The sequence below is a fragment of the Hippichthys cyanospilos genome, chromosome 7, assembly GCF_059441005.1.
Source record: "Hippichthys cyanospilos isolate Australia breed blue-spotted pipefish chromosome 7, RoL_Hcya_1.0, whole genome shotgun sequence".
NCBI lineage: Eukaryota > Metazoa > Chordata > Actinopteri > Syngnathiformes > Syngnathidae > Hippichthys > Hippichthys cyanospilos.
This window is the reverse complement of record NC_142375.1, coordinates 21178924-21199342: the sequence shown is the minus strand read 5'-3', so window position 1 is coordinate 21199342 and position 20419 is coordinate 21178924. Positions and strand designations below refer to the sequence as shown.

Sequence of the window (20419 nt, the reverse complement as noted above, 5' to 3'; positions counted from 1 at the left end):
GTATACATACATACAGTATATATATATATATATATATATATATATATATATATATATATATATATATATATATATATATATATATATATATATATATATATATATATATAATTAACATAAATGATTGTTTAAAACAAACTATTGAATTTGTATGTTACACATTTCTGAGACATTTGGGTCACTCAATACGCAAAGGGTCAAAATGACAGAAATAGTTATTAGTTAGTAATACATAGAACACACAAGTATACTTTAAAGTAAGCAGGGATTTTGATACTTTTTGATATTTTTGGAAAAACACTCACCCCTCTGGGTCAAATTGATATATTTGGGTCATTAAATACGCCATGGGTCAAAATGACCCGGGTGTGTTATTTCTGTTTCTGAGGGGATATAAAAAGATTAATTATCAGGATTACATACTAGAGTTTCCAAAATGTTTGAAGAATTCCACATGAGCCTGGGTCAAATTGACCCAGGAAGTTCTTACTATTCCATAAACCACAAGGTTACAAATTAAGCATTGTGGATACCTTCTTGTAAATCTTGTAAACGAGCATAAATCACCGGTTAAAAGAAAATGGCGGCGTCGGATTTCTGACACATTTGGGTGACTTAACACGCCCCGTTCATATCGATGGAAGTAAAACATGACTGTGGATGCTTTTCACCAAATATGTTCCGCTAACATGAAAGTGATAAATGCCTAATGGCGCTAATAGGAGACCGGATACATCAAAAAAAAGCGTGTCACACATACACACAGTTGAAACCACAGATCCCCACAGGTTGGCTCCGGGCCGCGTGTACGCCGATGTTATCGATATCCGCACGCCGGCTGACACCTTTTAATAGAATCAGTCTTGTTTTAGGTTTCCAGTGCTCAATTGAAGGTGGGTAAAAAGTGATGGAAAGGGGTCGGCACGGCCGCGGGCGAGGCCACGGCGCCGCGGGAATTAGGAGTGGCATCGATGACACTTCCTGTAACACGGGCTTTGATTTCAGCCGGCCATTTTCAGCCCCTCGGTGAGACGTGACACTGACGCGGACGGATGACATACTGCCGCTCCATTAGGCCGGAAAAGACAGGACACCTCTCATGACTAACGTGGCTCCGGGTGACAGTCAATCATGGGCGGGATAATCAAGGGAGGACAGCTGGCGGAAATAGCCGCATGTCCACCGCGGCCTGTCATTGTTTGAAGCAACACTTGCCGCTTGCTCATTTCGGATGGGGGAACATCTGAACCGCTTTCCTTCTTTTCCGTGTAACCAACATCTCCGTTCTGCTAATACTAGCAACTTTTTTTTTTTCTTTTTTGATCAGTCAGTGAACACTTTAATCCTGTAATAATCCCACCACTTTAACATGAAAGAGGAGGGTAAGACGCGCTACGCTGAAAAAGATAAGGCAGGTAAAACCACGAGCGGTGTCACAAAATTGACGATACGGGCTAAGGCGGAGGGGCCAGGTAATCCGCGGGGAGGACGGAAATGATCTCGTGTACGGATGCTACGCATGACAGAAGCATTTTGTTGAAAGGACGAGGCTTGGCTTTTGTCACCTGCTTCATTTTTTTGCCTTTTTTAAAAGCTTCTTAATTCCACCTCAAATAATTCCAGAGAAATTTATATGTTGAATCTCACTTGGGAAATCTAGTACTGTAATCCTTCAAAGCTTTAAATGAGTGTTTTTCACCCATATATATATATATATATATATATATATATATATATATATATATATATATATATATATATATATATATATATATATATATATATATGTATTAGGGCTGGATATTGGGTCTTTAAATTGTATTTTGATATATTGCGATACAGCAAAGGCGTATTAATATACAATGCATAAAAATATATAAGAATTTGTCATATATTTATATTATATATATAATATAAATATATTATATATATATATATATATATATATATATATATATATATATATAATATAAATGACAAATTCTTATATATTTTTATGCATTGTATATTAATACGCCTTTGCTCTATCACTGTATTGCGTACAAAATATATTTAAATATATAATACAAAATAAATATATAAATATATAATACAAAATATTTTATTTTATTTTGGGAAAATGACAACTAAACCACTAAATCAGTAAGTGAGTACAACATCGATCCTTCTTGCGTAGTGTTACTGGTTTTCAAATAGATAAAATAATAATAATAAAATAAAATAAAAATTTATTCTGAGAAAAAAATGGTTTGGTAATACACTATTGGATTATACATTAAAATAAAATGGTATCTGATTATTTAGTGAAATAATCAATAGAATACCTGATCCAAAAAATATTCAATGGTAACAGCCCTAATACGCATAAACACAGACACATCCGTGTTAATACTATATACCCGGCATACCTTTTTGAGCTTAATATTTTGAGTCCAACACCAAGAAGTTCCAGCGAAAGTGTCATAGTACTCCTCACATGATGCCCCCCTGCCTGGGCCGTCTTAAGCCAATTACACGCCACCGGCTGGACCGGACCCAAAGTCCATCACCTCTTGCCCTGGGCGGGGAGGGCAACCAGACCTAGCTCGGTCCACCTCGGTCGGCTCCGACTTTTTTTTTCTTTTGTAGCACAGTGGCATTAATACTGCAAGAGTAAAGAGGAAGCAAACAAGACAACAACGCCTGTCTGACTTGCGTGCGTGTGTGTGTGTGTGTGTGTGTTGGCTCGTGAGGTTGGACTTGGCAATCAGATTCCTCGGCGGGAGCACACAGGGGCCACGTTCTAGGTAGCATCACGGTAAGGTCAGAACGACGACCCGCGCATGAGTCCACTGTACTGTATGAGCATGCGGTGAACATGCAGACGCACTGACACCTAATCAGGTGGTTTCCTTCGCCGGCCGCCGACTGCCATGTTGGAATCCGCCATAGACGTTTCCGCGGCCTGTCAGATTAATGAGTGTGGCTGTCTGGCTTTGAGTCTGCGTGCCTTTGTGCTAGTCTCCTTTGACTGTGGTCATGTGAGAATGAGTTAGCCTTGGTATGATTATTACGTGTTATTTGAGCAGCATTAAGTGTTGCGTGTTAAATCCTCAAACACACTTTAAAAACACTTTACAAAGCTGACTTTCAGGTTTCCAGAGCATTCTGGGATGCGCTTCAAGTAACCAATGAATTTGCATTCTTTCTCTGATTGGCTCTCTGCCAGGAAATGCAAGATGGAAGTTTTTTAAGTCCCTAAAGTCATTTCGTTTTAGTAAATTCAAATTCAGCAATACTTTGTTTCACTTGTAGGGTATGTGACAGCTGAAATTTATAGAAATGTTAATGAAACCGTCTTCTATAGTTGTAGGGCAGGCAGTTATAAATGAGAACCGACATCCTCCATTTGAGAGTAATGTAAAGCATGATAATGCCAACCAGTGGACATTGCTGGTAATTGCACTCTCGTCGCCTGTATAAAACATGTTGGCGTATTTATTATAGCTGAGGGTTTTTGTCTTAATTTACTATTTTTTGTTTCAATTGCAGTGTAACTGCAGAACCACAGACATGGTGTTAACTTTACATGTAAATACAAAAACAAAAAAAGGAATTAGTCTGACTGCTAATACAAGTATAACCAGCGCCTGAAGAATGACGGACCAGAAAAAGTCAAATGTCACCCTCTAGTGGTAGTAATGGGATTATCCATACAGTAATCAATTCCAAAAATATTGGATGGCTACTGCCTGAGATTAAAGTGCAGATTTCAGCTAAATCATGGGATTTCTCCCCAAAACAAGGCAAAGTAACACGAACAAGGAGATAAGAGTATAAACAAGTGATTGGGTTAGCAGCAATTGATGGCGGGAATCCAAACTTTAGTTTTCTTTCTGGATGGTTCACATCGGACATGTCCGGAGCATAAAAAGTGGAAGTGACAGACTGCTGTTAAAACATTCATCAGGACGAGACAACAAGCTGAGTCGCAGAAGGTGCAAAGGAGCGGCGCCGCCGAGGTTTCGCTTGTCAATCCGCCTCATCAAGTACGAGAACCCGACGTGCTACTCGGCGCTCTCGGCCCCGCAGCAAATAAATATATGACAGGCACACAAAGACGGAGGAACAAACTTCCTTTCCGGTCGGAGTTACCTGCGCGAGCTGCTTGCTGCTGCCCAGTTTCTCGGCGAGGGAGTTGAGCTGGGCCGCCATCTTCTTGTTGGTGCTCCGCAGCTCCCGGGCTGAGAGCGACGCGTCTTTCCTGGCGCGTCGAAGGACTTCTACGTGCCGTTGTAGGGACTCCACGCGGCGCTGCAGGGGGGAGATGGAGGCGCCTTGACGGCTTTTTATTAGAAGCCGCTTATTTCTCTTCTGGACTCTCGTGTCCTGCTCCCAGCGCCCGTGTGCTGGACGGGGACGATCTATAATGGGAGAGTTGTCCATAGGAGGAAGGACTTTATTATTTTTTATTTTTAAAAAGCTGTAGACCAGTGGTTCTCAAATGGGGGTACTAGTACCCATGGGGGTACGTGAAGGAACTTCGGGGTGTACTCGAGGTCTTAACTTATTGTTTCAGGAAAATATAAGTTCATAAAAAAATATGTTCAGTATGTTATTCAATTTCATTTTTGTAAAAAGCCAGATTCTCCTCCATACTAGACTAGTTCGACCAAACTTGTTAGATTCCACCTCTCGTTACCTGTCAAGTTAATGATCTATTTTTGTGAACACATTTCTACTATCATCCCAAAAGAGGACACTTTAATATATGAATATTTTTCAAAAAAAAACAAAAATTCGAGATTAGGTCTCGATCACTTTATGTTGATTATTTTTGGGGGGGACAAATATTTATTAATAAGTAAGTTAAAGATTTATTTTTGTGAAGAGAGCTGACTGTTACAAATTATGGGAATTCCTTAGATTTTTTTATTATATCATAAAAGAATCAATAGACCAAAAAACACTAAGGAGCAGAAATTTTCACCAGATGATTAAAACATGTAAAATTGAAAAATGCAACAATTCTGACATTTCTACATGACTGCAGCTCGAGGTGCGAGATTTTGAGTACAAAAAAAAAACTGTCCAAATTTGGTCCATATAAAACCATTACAATTAGAATTTTTGAGATGCATTTTAATAGGACTTATTCCACTGATTTTCTTGCAATTTTTGCAACATTCTTATGATTGGTGGTCAAACAAAAAAAAACGTTGTTGACTTGTGTTTCACCTCAAGACAGTAGGTGGCGGTAGAGACCAGTTAATGGCTATGTCTTAAAGTGTCATCACTTCACAGAGACAGCCCATAACTTTTTCAACTTTTTTTTGTGGGTGTTAATAAATTTCACCTAGATATGTATGTATAGAACTGAAGCCACTGAACAATTCAAGTGGTTGAAGGAAAATAAATCATAAAATAACTTTATATATGACGTCTTTAAGAGCATTTACAAAATTAGGGGAAAAAATGCAATGTATAGTTCGCAAAGTGTGTGCACAAGGGTTAAAGGGTTTTTTCTGGGGGCCGATTTTTGGTTAAGCGCGATACGCAAACGATGCCTACCTTGATGGGCGACGCGGGGGTGCTTCCTGCCGGAATCCGCCGCCAGCGCTCGCACGTCGGCGTTTGTCTGACACCTGTCGAGCTAAAAGCACAAGAGCAGTCAGGAGACAGTGATGAAAAGCAAGCGCATAATCTAACACAAGCGGTTGACATGTTGCGCTTGCCGCAACGCGGCTCCTAACGACACCGTGATCACAGGCCGCTTTCGCGTTAACACGACAAGACAAATCACCCGCCGCTTTAATAATTCACCTGAGCGCTCTCGCCCGACTTTCCCGGCCGACGTCGCTCAGCGATATTAGCCGTGACGGGAGCTGGCGGAAGGCCGCCTTTGTTCAATCACTGTCTCCGAGTCCTGATGCGCCGCTACGGTATGACATGTCTCAGCGCAGTCATTTGCGCGTATGTGTGACATCTCCCGAGCGCGAGATCGTTTGTAGTGACATCAAAGAGGGCCAGCCCCCCCAACCCCCCTCCCCCCCGACTCCGCTCCCTCGCCATCCTCTCTCTGTTTGCTTCCTGTGACTATCAGGTATGATTTCATCAGCGGCGTGTTTGATCACAACGAGCCGCGCTGGGGCGACAGGAGATGAACAGTTAAAGACCAAAGCTCGTCGTAAAGGTGATGGGAGTCGTGCTGCTAATCAGCCTGGGAGGAGCCGCGGGGTGCGGTAAGTGAAGCTGGAACCGGGGGAACGGATTCCGCGGCGCGCTGTAACTACTCACCTTGACACGGCTGCGTTTCCAGTTCGCCATTTTCAAAATCCAGAATTTAACCCTCGTAGGGTATTTTGTCCAATCCTGTGATCTTTACTTTGAAGGTATTTAACATAAAAGGCATGGCATTGAAAGAAGACACTAGGGAGCTGAAATTTCACCCAAGTGGTGGCAACTTGTCAACAAAAATGGTACGGGCATTTAGTTGTCACACTACAACAGTGGTGTCAAACACATTTTTATTGTAGTGATAGTTTCTGTCAGAGGGCCGGAATGACTGTGAATTCAAATACATTTTAAGTGTGTTGATCACACATTTACCAGGATTTGATATCAGAAGCCGGCAAAAACTGTTCAAAAGAGATTTGGAGGATAAGAAAATGTTTGTTTTTCCTTCCCCCACATTTTTAAAAGTTAGAGACAACTTGCAATTTTGGTATTTTTCTCAGAAACCTGAAGTCAAATCAGCATTTCAAGGGCCACAAAAAGTGAGGCGGCGGTCCGGGTCTGGCCCCCGGGCCTTGACTTTGACACCTGTGCACTACAAGGAGCGCGCCATCACTTTGCAAAAAATACTGCGAGGATGATGTGGATGACGCAAAAATGGTCAGACGGGAATTTTTGTCAAATACGTTTTTTCGTGGAAGGGTAGCTGACACCCTTGACTAGTGCTTAGTTTTTAAAACAATTGAGCACTGGAGTGATGAATTGTGACCATTAGACGGCAATGTCGCATGGGGAAGAAAGCCACACATACTACACATACATTACATACTTGTAATTCTAAGCTAGGAATGGAAATCAATCTTTTATACGATAGCGTCCAATGTTTACAAAGACATCGCAGACAATATTCCATTGGCCTTCAAAGATGAGCGAAAATGCTAAAAATCGTCACTCTAGGGCATAGGTGTCGAACTCCAGTCCTCGAGGGCCGGCATCCTGCATGTTTTCCGGTTTTCTTTCCCCAACACACCCGATTCAAATAATTAGCTCATTAGCAAGCTCTGCGGGAGCTTCGAAATGATCCCAATCATTTGAATCAGGTGTTTTTGAGGGAAAAGGTTTGAAAACATGTAGGATACCGGCCCTCCAGGACTGGAGTTCCACACCTGGGCTCTAGGGGTTGCCTTATCCGATGACGCTTGGGAAAGAGTTAAATACCAATAAAATTTGCCTATGTTAACCTTTTCGTATAGTATTTGATAAGGAACGTATGACTTAATGTACAGCAACTGACTTAGGTGGAACATGGCGGGAATCACGATTCCCGTCTACCTGTCAAAGTAGAGGAAGTTCACTCTTTCCACTCACTCCTTCGAAGAAGTCTCTGTCGGGGGTTTGGGGGTTACCATGTTCTACCGCGAAGACATTTGATGGACACGAGAGCACCGAACGGGCTTTATGGCCTGAAGAGACTGAAAGTCTTTTCGAACAAAGCAGCGCAGAAAGCGGTTGGTTTAAAAATGTATAACGTTGACACGGAGTGACGGACGCAACAATTCTTGTAAACTTCTGGCAAGGAAGGCAGAACTTAGCAGTGGCTTTTTCCTTCTTGTCCAAAATAATTCAAGGGAGAGGGACGACTTACGATAACAACAACGGATGACTGATCTGAGGCACTGGTTCTCAAATGGGGGGTACTGCTACACCTGGGGGTACTTGAAGGAAATTCATGGGTACTTGAGATTTTAAAGGAAACAAACAAACAAACATGCAAGAATCCTTTCAAAAAATATTGAAATAATGAAATGTTTCAGGAGAATTAGTTCATAAAACCAATTTTATGTTCAGTAGGTTATTCAATATTATAAAAATTTGGATTCTCCCCACATACTACAATAGTTTGACCCAACTTGCCATGTGCCACCTCTCGTCACCTGTCGAGTTTGTATTCTGCATACCCCTCCCAAAAATACATCCATAAACGCTGTTTAAATTACAGGCAGTCCTCGGGTTTATTGCTGCCTTTACCGTAATGCCCCTAAAGCTCCCACAGGCGCATGCGAAAAATGGCACACTCAAGTTAACTCTTTCATTACCAAGCATTGGCGAAAAAGGCAACCTCTAGAGTGCTTAGTATAGTTAGCATTTTCACTCTTTCAAGGCCGACAGAATATTGTGTGCTATGTCAATAGCAAATCAAAGATTGATTCGCATTCCTTACTTAGAATTACAAGTATGTAATATGTGTGTTGTATGCATGAAAACAATGCCATCACATGGTCACAGTTATCACTACAGTGCTCATTCGGTAGAATTAGATAAGCACTAGTCAAGGGTGTCAGCTACCCTCCATAAAAAACAACATATTTGACGAGAATGATATCATTATTTTTGTTACTATTTTAAAAGATGAGAATTTTCGTCCATGATCCTGGACCAGGATATCTTGAAGATTCTGTTTTCTTTTCGAGGGGCATAACGTGAAAAAGGAGGGTAAAAATGGCGCGGAGAATTCAACGCTCTTGCGGATGAGACTCGGGCGTCGTAAAGTCGAAACGGCGTAGGTCGAGTCCCGCGTAACCCGGACTGCCTGTATAGCTACTCTTTTAAGACCCTTTCATAATATTTACACCGGACAGTCATTCCGCTTTTAATTATGTGAACCACAGTAGCGTTAATTGGGGGAAACGTAGACCATTAATTGTGGAAAAATATGCTGATGGTACAGGTCTGAAACTGACAGCTGTGGTGATTTATGATAGGTGGGCTTAAGCACTAAACGGGCGATATTGCATCCATGTTAAAACTCCAAATCAGCAGGGTAGCCTCACCTTCCTCTTCTGAAGCGTTGTCCCTGACGGCGCGCTGTTGAGGCTGTCTGAGTACTCCTCACTGTCGCTGCGGAGAAAGTTGAAGTTCATTACAAGCCGGAGTTGACTCCCAGCCCAGTCTGTTTGTACCACCCTTGGCCCCCCCAAAAAAATCCAATTTGCCTTTTATGGTTGATTTAGTTGACTTGAAGCAAAATATGTGCATTTCAAGCTCTCCTCCTACCTTTTAACAGAAAATCAATGCCCCATCCAATTTCTAAGCAGGAAGTGTAAATGCGGGTGTAAATTAAGTGGAAAAAGTGCGGCGTCTGTTGCCGACAGTGAATGCATCAACATGTATGAGAGCGGCTGTGGCCTTCATTAGCCCGCCAACGTGTGACAGACGTGAGCGAGAGGTATACGGTAGAGGGGAAGCAAAGCGGCTCGCGTCTGATGGACAGCAACGGGAGACGCGCTCTATGAGACACCCGCGCGCACATGCACGTTTATTGACAGTGACCTTTGACGTGAAGGTGGAAGCCAGTGACATTTACGCCGGTGGGTTTATTAAGGTGGAGCGCGGGGGAAAGGCAGCGGAGGGAGAGACCGCGGTAAGGGGATCTAACAGGAACATGACAAGGCCGGAGGCTAGTTAGGGTTAAAAGCGGTCAGGGGGGGTTGAGACGGACCTGCGAGGGTGCTTGCCGGGTCCCCAGCAAGTTGGGTTTTCAAGCCTCGTTTTATATGCTTACCGTCATTCCTCAAATATAGGGCACACTTTTGTTTCCTCAAAAATGAAGGGCAAAAGTATGTGTGCGCTCTATAAGTGGTAACTTAAATAGTCGTTATTTTTGCGACAACATTGAAGCCACATAAGCCGAGTTATGACGCACATTTTCCACATAAACATATTCTTATAATAATCACGGTAATGGGACGAGCTAGACAAGAGGCAGTTGGTTGGCGGAGTTAGTTGCAGCTAACAAGCTGTTCAATTTTGCTGGGATGTTACCGCATTATTTTCAAAAAAAGAAGCGAGCAGACTGAACCTCCGGGCGAGTCCATCCTTGTTCACAGGCAGGAATGTTAAAGTAGCTTTCAAAAAAGAAGTGATTCTTGTAGCACAGCAGGGTAGAGACTGTGATGCTACCTCAAGTTTTAAGCTATCAGGCTAGCAGCCCTTGAATGTCAACCTAAAGTGGAGCCTGTAGCCTACCAAATGGGATAACAAGGAGGTAGGGTTACTCAAAAGCTCCTCCTGCTCGGACTCACTTTCTCACTTGCTTACCCACTCACTCACCTGCTAGCCGCACACAACAGGTGGCAGTCACCATACACGCAACAAATATATAATTAACAAAGATAAATACAGTGGACCCCCGGGTTACGGCGTCCCTAGCTTATGTTTTTTTTCACGTTACAAAGAGGAATACTACGTTTTTTCGTCCCCTTTTTACAGCCTTTTTCCCGCCTTACGGCATCACCATACTTAACTTGGCGATCGGTGTGCATATGACTGTGCGAGTCGCGCTCCGCTCATACGTCACTAAGATGCTGGTCTGCGTCACGGCGTCCCTAAGATGCTGGTCTGCTATTGGTCAGTGTCACGGTGGCCCTAAGATGCTGGGTTGTTATTGGTTGGCGTCACGCTGTCTCTGAGATGTGAGCTTCTACGATATTGCATGAATTTATTGTACATTTTAGGGCTTAATTCAAACTTTATTTGGTTAGCCATGGGTCCCAAAATTGGTAGTGATGTAAAAGGGAGACTGAGGCTGATTACTATGGAAACGAAATACAAAGATGGCACACGCATCATTGCGAATACTAGCTTAAGTCACCTCACTCCAAAGGAAAATTTCATTTTTCCTTTATATAATTTTTATTTAGGATGTTATTTCATTATATAATTGTATGTTATATATATGAAGTACTTACTATACTATGTTGTTACTAGTTTGCAATACGTATATACAATTCTGACGTTTTTATCTGGGGTTTTGCATGCATTAGCTAATTAGCATAGGTTTCGATTGCCCGTCATACGACAATTCACCTTACGATCCCTGCGCACCCTTTTATTCAGTCCAAACCTCAAAGAAGAAAATTGCTGATGTGGTCAAAACAGGCAAGCGCCTCCAGCTGTTAAAAACTTGAGAGACAGGGAGCGGGAGCGCCAAAAAAGACACGTCAGCATCTTTTAACGGGCCCGACGCCTTTGTCATATTTGAAAATAAACTTCTTTAGGCAGAAATACGGCATGGTCCGACAAGAAGGGCCCCCGCCAGATGAGAAAGGCGCCAGGGCTTTATAGTACGGCTAAGAAATGCGTGGACAGGTGCCTTAAGTAAGACAACATCTCAGTTTTGACGAGGTGTGTGCAAATCCGCTCAGATCCTTCCTCGCAGGTAAAGCGTCTATTAGACGGCTGCTTATTAGCCACGCGGAGGGCATTTGGAAAGCCGAGGCCTCGCTTCACCCGGTCCCCGTTAAACTGCCTCCAGTGGGTCGGGGGTGGATTACGGTCTGATGAATTAGTCGGCGAGCGGGCGGTGCTGGGGGAGAGGAAGTGGGAGGCGAGGGACTAAATATCAGCAATAGCTCCGAGTGTTTGAAATCAAATCATTCCGAGCATCACTCAATAAACGGCTCAGTGGCTTTTTTGCATAAAACATACATGAAATAATTACTGTCGATGGGTCTTAATTTAGAGAGTGTTAAACAGCTTGTAGACATCTGGTACCGAGCCGAGTAGGGTCATTCAAAATTTATCCGACTAAATTAAGGCGAGGAGAGTAGGGTGTGTGTGGGGTTTTTTGTTTTTTGCTACGTGGTGGGGCTCATGTGCTTAGTTTTATGCTCTTTGTGGGGACCTATTTTCAATGTGGGGGCATTTTGAGAGACAAGACTTGGTTTTAAGGTTTAGGTTTTGAATTGGATTTTGGTTGAGGTTAGGTTAAGGCTTAGGTTTAGGCAATCGGTTGTGATGGTTAAGATTACAGTTGGCAGCGAGGAACCGCATAATGGCAATGGGATGGCCCCAGTAAGGAGGTAAAAGCTGCGTGTGTGTGATTGTTTATGCTACATGGTGGGGCTCATATTTTGGGTTTCGGTGGGCTCCACTAATCCAGACCACTTTTTGAGAGTCAAGGCTTGCTTAGAGTTTAGGTTTGAATTGGATTTTGGTTGAGATTCGGATCAATATTAGGGTTATGCGATCGGCAGTAATGGTTATGGTTATGGTTAGCGGCTACGCTAACTGCATTATGCCAATAGGATGACCCCACTAAGACAAACCTGCATGTCTGTGTGTATGTCTTTGTCTTTGCTTCATGATGGATCTCATGTTTCGGGTTTTACAGTTTCGTGGGGACCTCTTGTCCTTGTGGGGACATTTTGGTGGGCCGCAATAGTCCAGACCACTTTTTCAGAGTCAAGGCCTATTTTCGATTTTAGGTTTGAATTGGATTTTGGTTGTGATTAGGGTAAGGGTTAAGCAATCAGTCGTGATGGTTGAGGTTAGGGTCAGCGGTTAGGAAATGCATTATGTCAACGGGCTGGCTAATAAGAAGACAAACCTGTGTGCCGTGTGTGTTTGTTTTTGCTAAATTCTGGGCTGAACAATCTTTTTGGGAACTTGTCTTTGTGGGGACATTTTGGTGGGCTCCACTAGTCCAGACTGTTTTTGTGTGTCAAGACTTGGTTTTAGAGTTTAGGTTTGAATTCCATTTTCGTTTAGATTAGGGCAAGGGTTAGGAATGGGCATTCGGTTGCTATGATTACGGCGAGGAGCGAGGAAACGCTTTACGTCAATGGGACGGACCCGCTATGATAGTAAGACAAACCTGTTGGTATGTGTGTGTTTGGCACAAATAGAGAAAGTGGCAAAGACACATCTGTGAATTGACAAGCAACACAACGAGGCGCGGGGCGAAGTTCGCCGCGTGTACGGTAGGTGGTTTAGTGCTTGCAGGGGGATCCTTAAAGCTGTCAAGGGCGGGTTGAAAAGGGGAGGCGGGGGGCGTTGGTGAATATGCAAAGGACCGGTATATTAAATCAAACTGCCAAACTGTCAATTCCAGGGCCGCATTACGAGCGGGTGAGAATGGCCCCGCTGAAAGGTACGGAGACTTTGGCGGCCCCCTTATCCCTGGGCTTTTCTGGCACCGCTTCAACTTTGTACACAGAGACTTCTAATTTTGCATGCAAATTTTAGTCAATAAGCTCCGAGCGAGCCGTCCCAGGACACTTGACGGGATCTGACAGCGGTTTGGCCCCCTCCTCTCGCCGTCTCTCTATCATTCCTGCTTGTATTCCTGCTTGGCTCTTGAATACCAACTAGACAGGAGGGTGAAATTCAATCACCCATTTGCTTATGTTTTGCATATGCGCGTTGTCCCCTCGATGCTCCGTGGCCCGCCAGCCCGCTCTAAACACCGAAAAATAACGAGCTCGGATATGTGCGTGTGTATCATTACCTCGCTGCGCTCATGTCCTCCCACTCGTCCTTCGAGGGGCCGGTGCTGCGGCCTTGCCGGCTGATGGCTTGATTGGGGATGACGCTCGGGTGGCCGCGCCGGCGTAACGAAGCCCCGAGCCTAATTGTTTTCAACTTGCCGCTAACGTTGCCGGGAGCTCCCGCCGCGCGCTTCCTGTAGAAGTCCCTGGCCGCCCTGAGGACGCCCATCTCCTGCCTCAGCTTCAGGAGGCGGCGCCGGAGCTCGGACGATTCTTCGCGCGAGGCGGCCAGCCGGGATTGGAGGGCGTCGACCTCGCCGCGATGGCGCCCCTCCTGGGCCTGGGCCAGGGCCCGGGTCCGGGCCTGGGCCGTCTGGAGACGGGCGGCTTCGTGGCTTTGCAGACGATCCAGCGAGGTTTGCAGTCTGCGGCAGTCGCCGGCCAGTTCTTCGTTGGCCTCAAGGAGCTGCTGTTTCTCTTCCCTCAGAAGCTCCGTCTCGCCCTCCAGGGACATCATCCTCTGCTCCAGATGCTCAATCTCGGGGAATAAAGGATTTGGGGCCTCAGTCGTACAAATAAGTTTTGCATATAAGGCATTTGTATTACAAATGGTGAAATGCTAAGATCAGTAGTTCTAAAGCTTATCTCAATAATGTAAACCCAATGAAATATATATTTTTTTTTTAGCAAGTGCAAAAATCATTTTTGGTTGGGAAACAAAAACTCCTAAATTTAAGTCAACGTCACAATATCAAATTGTGCATTATTTGGACTATTTTATGGTGATTTTCTTCCCTATCTTTCCTGCAGTGTTTTACCCAAGGGATGGTGCAGTCCTGGTAGCGTGATAATTAGGTGGCTGTGCCATGTTGAAATTTGACATGCCTCCATTTGGATGAAATTTCATCTCTCTAGTGCACAGGTGTCAAAGTCAAGGCCCGGGGGCCATATCTGGCCCACCACATCATTATATGTGGCCCGTGAATTGGTGATTTGACTTCAAGTTTCTGGTTAAAATACCAAATTCGCAAAAACAAGCCTTTTTTGTTCCCGATCTCTGTTTTGAAAAGTCTTTACTGGCCTCCGATTTCCAAACTAGGAGGAAGTGTGACAAAGACACTTAAAATTGATTTGATTTCACAGTCAAACCGGCTCTCTGACAGAAACTATACCTTCAATGTGGCCCTCGATAAAAATGAGGTTGACACCCCTGCTCTCGTGTCTACTGTATGTACAGATCAATGGACTGTACAATCTAGCCTCTGAGTCTAGTTTCCGAGTCTAAATTCTTGCTGTCTTCACAATGGATTGTTGCGAATAAAGATTCCTCATATTCAATTCTATGTCCTATATGCTTCTGGTTCCAATTTCCGCTCCTCACATAACCGTGACAAAGTAACACTTAAAAGTATGGGAATGAAGTTGGCTTTTTTGATGACTAATTAAACCTAACGCACTGCCAATTGACAGAAAAAACATTTTTGGTTGACTCGAAGACACGATGAGACACCGAGTTCAATGTGACAGAAAAAAAAGACTAAATCAGCGCGCACGTTCGACTCACGACAGACAGACTCGAAGGTAATTTCCTCCCAGCCATTGTGCTCAGTCTGTCTGCTTTTTTTTTTCTGTTCGTTCCTTTAGTGGTGACAAAGAACACTTAAACGATGGCATAGCGCTGTACCTTCATAAATGACTGTTCCAATCGCTTAGAGGAAACAGAGGGTCTTTTCGGAGAACTGCTTTTGACCCGGCGCTCCTCTTCCACTTTGTGAAGCAGTGCTGTGCAAGAGAACAAAGGTGCTTGTTGTGACAGTGTGCGTCAAACCCCACCGGCTAAGTCAATAGGACCATAAAAAGCGGGCTGCATTAAATCTATTAGCGCCGCTATTGGCTTAATTTACTTCGTCGGCACATTTGTAAAGCAATTTTTTTTTTTTTCCCCGCTCCTGCCAGTCAAACCCGAAAATAGGAAGAATTTTCAGACTTTTTAGCCAGTCATCTTCATCCTCAATAACAGAGAAGTATTTCTCTAATGGTCCACAAGGAAATGGGAAAACAATGTTGAAAAAGCATATAACATGCAACCTCTCTCAAGGGATCGTAAACAAATGCGAGAAGTACTTCAATCTCTGGTGAACGCTGTACAGCCTCGGGCTGAGCTGCTTTGTAGTCCGCTCGCTTTCCCCGATGGACAGCTTATATGCACGGACTAACATGCTGAGAATCTCACCGTCAACCGTGACACATAACACTACTCGATATAAATAAAAAAAAAGAAGACGTACTCATCGCGGTGTACGGTTAAGCGCACTTCTGGTATATCCACCTGTTTGGCGAGGAAGCGATAACAATTGTCAATTGTACCTGCTGTTGTGCAAATGGGACCGATGAAAGGTTTTGCAGGTGTCATCAGGAGCGTGCACAGATGTTATGAAGAGTGTACACGGACACCTGGAGGCGTTTACACGCAGCTATACTACCGGTCTACGTTAGGAGTCTTCTTTCACTACTGTAGGATAATTTTAGGATTAGGAATACAGCTGGAGTATCATCGTATAACACTGCTTGTCAAATTTTGCACTGACTATGAATACAATTATTATCTATATACCGTATTTTCCGCACCTAAAAGCCTTAAATGTTTTTAAAAGCTGGCGGCGCGCCTTATAATCCAGCGCGCCTTATATATGGATCATATCATGCGCCGACTGCAGAAATTGCTGATTTCTCCGATTGAGTAGACATTCCCTTGAGTGCGGCTCCATCTAGTGGGCACATAACAGAATGCAAATGCGCCCCAGCGACTACTTTAGCTTCGATTTCATGCGCACCTAAAAGCCTTAAATGTTTTTAAAAGCTGGCGGCGCGCCTTATAATCCAGTGCGCCTTATATATGGATCATATCATGCGCCGACTGCAGAAATTGCTGATTTCTCCGATTGAGTAGACATTCCCTTGAGTGCGGCTCCATCTAGTGGACACATAACAGAATGCAAATGCGCCCCAGCGACTACTTTAGCTCCGATTTCATGCGCACCTAAAAGCCTTAAATGTTTTTAAAAGCTGGCGGCGCGCCTTATAATCCAGTGCGCCTTATATACGCGCCTTATAATCCGGTGCACCTTATATACGAAATTTAAAAAAAATAGGCTATTCATTGAACATGCGTCTTATAATCCGGTGCGCCTTATAGTGTGGAAAATGCGGTAATGTTTATAACCATACAGAAACCTGTATCTTTTTTAATATTAACAAAAGGAAAAATCATTATGAATCGACTTTCTATGACTAGTAATGACTTTTTACAGCGTTTATACAGGTTACGGCTTAGTCTAAAAGGGAAAAAAGTAACCGAGTGCATCAAAGTGCCTGAAAAAAAAAATCTTAATTGCAAATACAATCTTTTCACTGGCATTATCCCACTATTTGAGAAACACTGGTATAAATAACAATATTATTGCGATTGTTGCTATACTTAATGTTGCTATAATGCATAACGTTCTTTTAATAATTTTGGAAAGCCATTTTTGTTTCCTCTGCAGTTCTCAGTGTGTTAATGATTTGAATTTGCATGGGTTGTCACTGTGGGATCTGTGCGCTTCAATGACAGTTCCTCGGACGCGCAAACAAGCAAACCACCGATCCTCTGATGACCCAAATAATTTGCACTGACATGGACATTTCAGGTCAGTTATCTGAGCGGCGTCAAAGACAAAAGAAGGACAAAGTAAAAAAAAAAAAAAAAAAATCTCAGCTCCCTCGTGTTGCGTTGATGCTTTGTCCCGGGAAGTTTGTTACTTCGAATTAGCCGGCTCTTTTGTCTTCTCGGCATGTCACATCCAATCAAAAGGAGCACCCGCTAGGACGGGAGGGCCGCTGCGTTGGTTGGGTATACAGAACCGGCGCCGGGAGTAAATGATCCACCTCCGACGGATTGGGAGTTGTCACCTCGGCACCACCTTGATAAGAAGACACGGTGGCTCCCTAGTCGCCCGCTGTTGGAGGAGGAGGTCCTGGCGCGGCGGCATACATTAGTGTCCCCTCCTATGTCTGTTCATGGGCTACGGCACAAAGGCCCGCTCCCTTTCATGTGCTGCCTTTCGTTAGAGATAATCCTTGTGCGAACGCCTCAACCCCGAAGCTCTTTGATCAGGTCACAGAGGTTTCAGGAGTCAACGTTGTAGCCGCTCACAACTTATTTTCCAGGACTGTTGAGGTGAGCTCCTCACGACTCCTGACGTGCGGGTTCCAAACTGTTGGCGACGGGGGCCGCGAGTGATTAGATGAATAATTTCAAAGGTTTCGACGCCAGATCTGCCAAACGTTATCGCGTCAGAGGCGGCTGTCACTAAAAGGGTTCGTTGCGAAGATTTTTGTTTTCTTCCTTTTCCGTTCCTTTTCCGAGTTCGACTGCTATTTTGAGGCTCCTTTTCGCCTTACGGATTGAAGGAAATTGCGCCAGTATTGCCTGGAAAATTCTGAGACTTGTGATAAATTTGACTACGAAAATGTCGCGCATTTAATAGGAGATGATGGAAGGGCAGACTGTGTCATTTTTCTTCTCCCTGCTCTCATGTTCTCAAGATAAATATATATCCATCCTGTGCTTCACAGACTTGGTTAAATGCAGGTTTTCCCCGAGTTTAGTTTTAGTTTACAACATTCGTGTCTTTGTTGTTAGCTGTGGCTGAAGTCACAGCCGGGTGCTTCGCATTTATTTGGTAGGCTTAAATTGAGCAACTTCTTACAAATAATTCATATCACTGTATCACCGTGAATGACCTTTGTTTTCCAAACCCCGGATGCATAAAAATGGATCTAATCAGCATACAGAAAGCATAGCATTAGAGATTAAAAATTAAGTTAGCGTGATTATAAAAACGACACTCTAATTGTGACTGTAATTACCCATCTTTTAAAAACATTTACTTGTATCATTAATAATCACAAAACCCACGTTATGGTCGCGTAAAACACTAAAAGAAAATGTAAAAAGACAAAGTTTCCATGCAGCGATTATTTGTCCTTTCCAAGGAGCTCAATACTTTCACTTCCTGCCTCGAGTGTCAATAGCAAAGGACGCTCCATTGTAATTAGTGCCATCCTTTAATGAAACGCGAGCACCTCTACCAGCAGACACCATCATTGGTGGTGAGGAAAATTAAAGTGATCCAGGACAGATTTGTTATTGAACTGCTTAATTAAAGCCATGGCGGTTGCGCTGGTCACCGACTGACAAAAGGCTGCAAAGTGAATTAAAAGCGATGTGCTTTTTAAACATTGCCAACGCTTCTCGCTGACAAAATGAACAGTGTTTGATCTACCGATCAATTAGAAATGGGGTTGATCAAGTCCTAATTGAGTTGTCCAATTAATTCCGCCGAGAGTCGCTTCGTTAATTCGGCTGGCAAATTGGCACGGATGCGAGTCAAACGCGCTGTTTGAGATCTAAACATTTTCACACAGGAAAAGCCGTGAGCAATATTACTTTGCTGCAAGAAATTAAGTAATACGAGAATTCATAAATCGTACATCTACCAGAGTACCCGAAGAGAACCCACGTGGGCACGGGGAGAGCATGCAAACTCAGGACAGCCGCAGTCAGCCATTATTGAACTCGGGTCTCTTAAATGTGATGCGATGCGCGAACCATTCCACTGTGCCGCCCTGACTTTTAAATAAAAATAAATTCTGTTTCACCTTGGTGTTCTTCAGTGAGACACAAGTGGAGCTCCTTCACCGTGGCCCGGTCCGTCGCAGCCTGGACTCGAAACATGTCCAGCTCTTCTTCCAAACCGGTCCTGCATTAATGGACATGAAAAGGTACTTTAAAAAAAAAAAAAAAATCAACTGAACTATATAATGAGATCAGTTTTACACTCTGTAAACTGTTGGGTGAAAAACGAGGTATAAAGTCCTCGAGAAAACATTAACCTCAACATTAACGACCTTGGTACTCTTATTTTGAAGTTGTTCCTGGCACTGTTTCACGGCCTAACATCCCAGGAAGTCTTTCTTTTCCGAATGTTTCTCCCAACTCCCGAAACAAACAGCACGACGTTGTTCTGAAATCGTGTTCAATCGCCAATTCAAGGCGCAAAACGACTCCATTACCCGAACATTGACTGACATACAGTATGCCAGTATTTACTTGTAGCTCGGGTTCTGTAAAAGCTGAGTCTAGCATAAATCAGCGCTGGAGTGCTCCATATAGGCTGGCGTGCTCCATATAGGCTGGCATGATGAACGGAAACGACAGTGCGCACTTTGATGCCGACACAGTTGCCGTTCCTACTGATCACTATTTAACAAATGATGTTGACTCAAATGCGCTGTTTCAGTTTGCAAATTAGACTCATAGAACACGATTTAATGGAGATTATTCTAAAATCTAAAAGCACAAATGAGTAAAAACCTAAATTCGACCATCAAAATGTAATAAAAGTTGGCTATTTATAATTAATTGGACAAGTGTGGTTTAGTATTTGAGAAGGACCAAAAAGTCAGTAAATCCCTTTTGAAATCATTCAACTTGCTTTATTTTCGACTCAACCGTCATGAGTGTAAATTATCCGCAAATATTCCACCGTGAACTCCATTTACGCGGTAACATTTGCTACTCGTTTCCTTTTGGGCTCCCGTGCTCCGCATTGACGATCCCCGCGGAAAAGATGACATGAAGAAATTAATTAAAGCCTGTTTTATTTATTCACATGGAAATCAAAGTGACAAGTGAGATGAAACGCCAAGGTAGGAGGTCGCGGCGCGGCGCGTTTGCTCGCAACGCAACAGACAACCCGACCGCGGAAGGTGTGCCCAATTACCACTCCGCAATTAGCTTGATTCCTGCTAAAGGCTAATTACGCGGCGCCATTCTGGAGACTTTGCACTTTCAAGTTATTATTAGGACACCAAGTGAACATCTAGTGAGAATA

General features: G+C 43.5%; 1 protein-coding gene across 2 annotated transcripts in view; it reads right to left on the bottom strand.

Annotated features, from left to right (window-relative positions):
* The window catches only part of cntln (centlein, centrosomal protein), a 103221-nt gene that overhangs the window by 35878 nt on the left and 46924 nt on the right, over window positions 1–20419 (bottom strand). For both annotated transcript variants that reach the window (XR_015866163.1, XM_088419660.1), the window contains exons 13-18: window positions 19185–19285; window positions 15166–15263; window positions 13502–14019; window positions 9045–9111; window positions 5551–5632; window positions 4135–4403 (exon numbers count right to left, since the gene is read on the bottom strand). Coding sequence is in view for 1 of the 2 variants with exons in the window: in XM_088419660.1 (XP_088275786.1) it covers window positions 4135–4403; window positions 5551–5632; window positions 9045–9111; window positions 13502–14019; window positions 15166–15263; window positions 19185–19285 (1135 nt within the window). In the remaining variant the exon portion in view is untranslated. The remainder of the gene's footprint in view (window positions 1–4134; window positions 4404–5550; window positions 5633–9044; window positions 9112–13501; window positions 14020–15165; window positions 15264–19184; window positions 19286–20419) is intronic.